We start from the raw sequence: 5,167 nt of genomic DNA on the forward strand, positions 1-5,167 counted from the left end.
TTTCATTAATTTTACTTAAAATGATTATTATTTTGGGTATTGGAAATTTATAAAAATTATTATGTTGTTTTCCTAAACTCTAAATACACCCTTCCATGCATTTTTTAGCTGGACTGCAGAGTTCGAATTCAGAATCTACCAAAACAATGGATGTTGTATCTTTCTTTATAGCACGGTAAAGATGTACACCTAAGGTACAATTTTGTTCCACATAGGAAATGCAAACAATATCTTTGTATTTAATTTAAAACAAAACAGTACACGGTATTATTGGTATTTCTATAAGCTAATGATGCCAACTGGCAATCTTATTATCAACTGATAAAGGAAACATTTTAATTGTTATTCTTACTTATAAGCGTTGCTTATAGGTGGGGAAGACTGATCAAACCACCATCCACCACCAAGTCATGTCCGGTGATAAATGCTGAGTCCTCGGAGGCGAGGAATAGCACAGCATCTGCTATATGCTCAACTGTCAGCATAATCCCCTTCAAGCTAGTAAATGGAACAAATAATTTTTCAAGTAAATCGCTAGTCAAGCCCGTCGAGCTCGATAGTCGGGTTGCTATAGCAGAAGGTGACACACTGTTCACCCTTATGCCGTGGACACCAAGTTGCTGGCTAGCTGATCGGACCAGACCAATCACAGCATACTTCGACATGGTATAGTCGGTCATATCCCCTCCTTTCCAATTACTGACCACCACACTAGCGGTGCACACGATGCTACCTCGGACCTTTTGTTCCACCATCGCACGTGCTGCATGCTTCACGCATGCGGCATTGCCACGTGCATTAACCTGAATCAAGTGATCCAATTGTGACAAGTCAAGGTCAAGTATTGCATAATCAGATTTTCCAATTGCTCCTGCATTGCTAAACATGATATCGAGTTGGCCATATTTTTGCACCGTCCAATCAACCATGGACTTCACTTGTTCTTCATCACTAACATCACAGTGCACATAACTGCACCGTTGTGAACCAATGGATTCAGCCACAGTTCGTCCTTTCTCATCGTGTATATCAGCAATCACAACTGCCCGTGCACCATGTTCGGCAAAAAGACGCGCAGTGGCCTCTCCAATGCCACTTGCACCACCCGTGACGATGGCTACTTTGCCATGCAACTTTTTCATTGGCGAAGCAGATTCAGAATGTGCCATGTTGTAGTAACAGAAATCGAAAATTAAGTTGATAATCTAGGGATTCACTTTTTCGGTGGTTCTATGATATGTTCAGAATTCATTACTTACTATTTATATAGTGTGTTACGGCTGGATTTCAATTTTGGCGAGCGACGGATTCTATCATCAAACTTAACAATGTAAACGTAGAATTCGAAAAAAGTCACAGGCTAAAAGTCCAAGGTTTAATAAGTCATAGGCCTTGATTCAACTCAAACAATTTCAAGAAATAGTTATCTACAATATCGGTCGTCCGATATTATCATAAACTCATAGTCAATGCGAATGATATGAGAACGTTGGTCTTAATTCTAATTAATACATCCGCCCTACTATATTCATATATTTTAATTGGTAATTATTATGCATATTCAATTTGAATCGCGGCTTGAACATTGTAGCTAAAATTGTTTTTTGTTGAATCAAAAGGGGTTGACAAGAACATTGAAAATCTCTTCGGATCCGTTTGATTGCAAAGATAGAATTTGGGTGGAAAGAAAACAAATTCCAGAGAATTGAATTGTCTAAAAATTAGTTTTCTAGGAATTGTAAATTATTGTTGTTGACACACTAAAAGTGCAGCCCAAATCAAACAGTCCAAGGAATGAAGCTCAATTAGGGAATCCCCAAGGAATGAAGCCCAATTAGGGAATCCCCAAATCTAATAACCCAAAGAATGAAGCTCAACTGGGAAATTCAGGATAAAGGCCCAAATAGAGTTACTAATGAATGCAGTGGAGGCCCACGAACACGGTAACACTATCGCCCAAATTTGCAAGACGCCCAAGATCTGAGCGAATGAAGTGTCTTACAGTCGCCCAGAGCTATGACCCTGTTCTCGCCCAAACCTTCGAATCGCCCATGATCTTAGCAAACATAAGATGTTATGATTATCCAGAAGTGCAGTTATTGAAGCAGTTATCAAGTAACATTATCACGTTCCATGATTCAAGGAGTTCAGTTGAAGACGGTTGAACGACAAAGAGTAGTGGCAACAGTTAGAGACGGCAATTCCACGACACGATAACCACCATAAAAGAAGTGGGTAGTTATAAAATAATCAAGCAGTTTCTAAGCGATTGATCACGAAGAAATCATCAAGGGAATATAAAAGGAAGAGAAGACATAGAGAAAAAGACCCCGAATCAAACACTCTCAAACAAAGATATGTAATTTCAATTTCTTAGTTTAGACTTAAACATTTCTTTTCAGTACTCGTGTACTTGCCCCTTGGAGGAATTCTGTTTAGTTCCAATTGTAAAATCATCACCAATAAAATACCCCTTTTTGGGATTTTGTCTCAAGAGGTTTGTTCCTTACACAATCGTCTGATTCTTTTTTAATTATTAGCGACTACTCGCGCGAAACAATTTGGCACGCCCAGTGGGACCTTGGTGTTTGGTGTTGGAGATACAAAAGGTGAAATAATATGCCTCATAAATCTGATAAGGAAGCAAGTTAGGGAGGAGTCCAGTCCGTGATCGAGCGATATGAGGAGCAACATAGCACTGCACGAACAGATGGACAGAATCAGAGCAGTCATAGTCGTTACGAACTAATGACAGACTTGAGTCCTCGAACTATGCGTGCATTACTTGGAGAACTCACACAGGATATCGTTGAACAGGTAAATCTACGAAATATTCATAATATGGAAAGACTTACTCAGAATGAGAATGCACACTATGATAACATGGCCAAACAACTGAATACTTTAAATGAAATAATGAATAAGTTAGTAGACCAAATTTGTCAGCCAGTCGCGCCTCTTGCAAATCACTTCCAAACTAGGACAATTGTGGGACATAATCCCTCAGTCCTAAGTCCAAATCAAGATGTAAAATCACATTTTGGTCCCTCTACTTCAAACCAGGGGATGGTGTAATGCCAAATCAGAATGGTGGCAATGGTACATCTAACTTGGGGGGAACTTAAACGTAAGAGATAATATCCTAAATAATAGACAGAATGCCCCACGTATTAATGATGGGGTAAATATTCAGGCTAATGGTAACAATGGCCCAAATCATGGCAACTTTGTTGCCAACCAAAGACCAAATATCAGGCTTCAAGAAAATCAACCGGTCAGCCAACCGTAGGAATTCCAAATGACCCCAACGTCATGTTGAGGAATCAAATTATGGAAATAGTACAGGATCAGATGGCTTTTGGGGTACGTCCTGTCATTAGACCGACTTATACAAAGTCATACCCTGATTGGGTAGACCAAGCATATCCATGGCCTAGATGTTATAAAGTGCCAGAATTTTCACTATTTACCGGTTTAGGAGAGGTGTCTACTCTAGAACACATAAGGCGATTCACACTGCAAAGTGGTGACGTAACTGATTACCATAAAATGAGGCTGTTCCCTAGTTCATTAACAGGAGTAGCTTTCTCATGGTTCATCAATTTGCCAGCGAACTCTGTTCAAACATGGCAACAATTAGAGCAATTGTTCCACATTCAGTTTTATAAGACTGGGTCCGAAATTACTTTGGCCGATTTGGCGATTCTACGTCAAATGCCAAACGAATGGGCAGAATGTTTCCTTCAAAGGTTCAAGACAGCAAGAAGTAAATGTTTTGTACTTTTGCCCGAAAAGGAGTTTGTCAAAATTGCTCAAGGTTGTCTAAGCTTTGATTTGAAAAAAAAGTTTCAAGACAAGGAATTTTCTTATCTTTTCCAATTGAGCGCGAATGTGATTAGGTATGAACGATTAATAAAAGAAGAAGAGCAAATGAAAAATTCTAACAAGGGGACTTATTATAGAGACCCAAATTTTGATGTTCATACCATTAATGACGAGTATTACGATCAAACCGAAATGTGTTTGGCCGAATTAATCAAAGGGGACACGTATACTTGTCCTATAATGGCTAAGCCTAGACCGTCGGGCAAAGATGAGCCTATAAAAAATGAAAACAAAAAGGCTAGAACGTTCTCGTTCGATGTAACGAAAGCTGATCTTATATTTGATAAACTATATAAGGATAAGCAGATAAAGTTGAGCGATAAATATAAATTACCAAACCCTGAACAAGTTAAGGGTAAAAAATATTGTAAGTGACATAATGCATGGTCACATTTGAGTAATAACTGTTTGGTTCGCCATGTGTTACAGGATACCATTGAATTTGGACGAATTACGTTCGAGAATAAGAGGAAGATAGCAGTGGATGAAAACCCTTTTCTGCAGCCACTTGGGGTGAACATGGTGACGACTGGTTTCAAAAACAAGTTGCCAAAATTCAACTTGATTATAGATGATGGAGAAGAAGACCCTAGACCACATCCTAGTGCCTTTGAACGTATCAAAGGGAAGGAGCCCAAAGAGGGTGAAGATGTGCTGTGTACAAGATGTAAAAGAGAAGTGAGTGGGAATACACAGAAACCAGAGATATGGCAGCATTACCATCTTTCTAGTTTTTTCCCAAACACTCAGCCTGGTAGAGGGCGAGGGACATCGTTCTATAAGGGACCGCCTTTTGAAAGGTAGTTCAGGCCAGTGAATAATGGGAGAACATTCAGGCCGCAGCCTCGCCTACCAAATGTATGGCATTCGTTCCAGTATAATGCAGGATGGGCGATACTCTTCAACGAGATGACTAGAACCCAACAAAGACATTTTCAACGGAACTATGGACGAATGATGAGGCAACAACAGGGAATGCCACATCCTAAGGCGCCTAAGCTACTCGAGGTGGCCAATCAAAATATTCTCAAAGACAGTGAAGAGACTGGTACAGGTGAATTGATAAAAGAATTGCCAGAGACTTCTTCTGGGAGGTCGAAGTTTGAGTGAGACAGAAGAGATGGAAAAGATCCAGATCAGTCCCTTACTATTCAGTTCGGTACGTTACCTCCTGTCATGGCTAATAATTATTTGCTAACCAATAAGTTCAAGAATAAAGAGAAAGAAGAAGAAGAAAGGGAGGATAAAGAAGAAGAAGCATGCGTGCTAGAATATGAAGAAG

General features: G+C 39.6%; 1 protein-coding gene across 1 annotated transcript; it reads right to left on the reverse strand.

Moving 5' to 3' along the window:
- Window positions 1-219: 219 nt before the first annotated feature.
- On the reverse strand, window positions 220-1,218 carry LOC111406929 ((-)-isopiperitenol/(-)-carveol dehydrogenase, mitochondrial-like). The gene has a single exon (XM_023036286.1). The coding sequence runs from the start codon at window positions 1,167-1,169 to the stop codon at window positions 366-368; it is 804 nt and encodes a 267-aa protein (XP_022892054.1). The 5' UTR covers window positions 1,170-1,218; the 3' UTR covers window positions 220-365.
- Between the last annotated feature and the right edge of the window lie 3,949 nt (window positions 1,219-5,167).

This window comes from Olea europaea, chromosome 12, assembly GCF_002742605.1.
Source record: "Olea europaea var. sylvestris chromosome 12, O_europaea_v1, whole genome shotgun sequence".
NCBI lineage: Eukaryota > Viridiplantae > Streptophyta > Magnoliopsida > Lamiales > Oleaceae > Olea > Olea europaea.

Excerpts from the sequence above, each read along its gene's own strand:
- LOC111406929 (XM_023036286.1), bottom strand. The coding sequence starts at position 1,169 with ATGGCACATTCTGAATCTGCTTCGCCAATGAAAAAGTTGCATGGCAAA.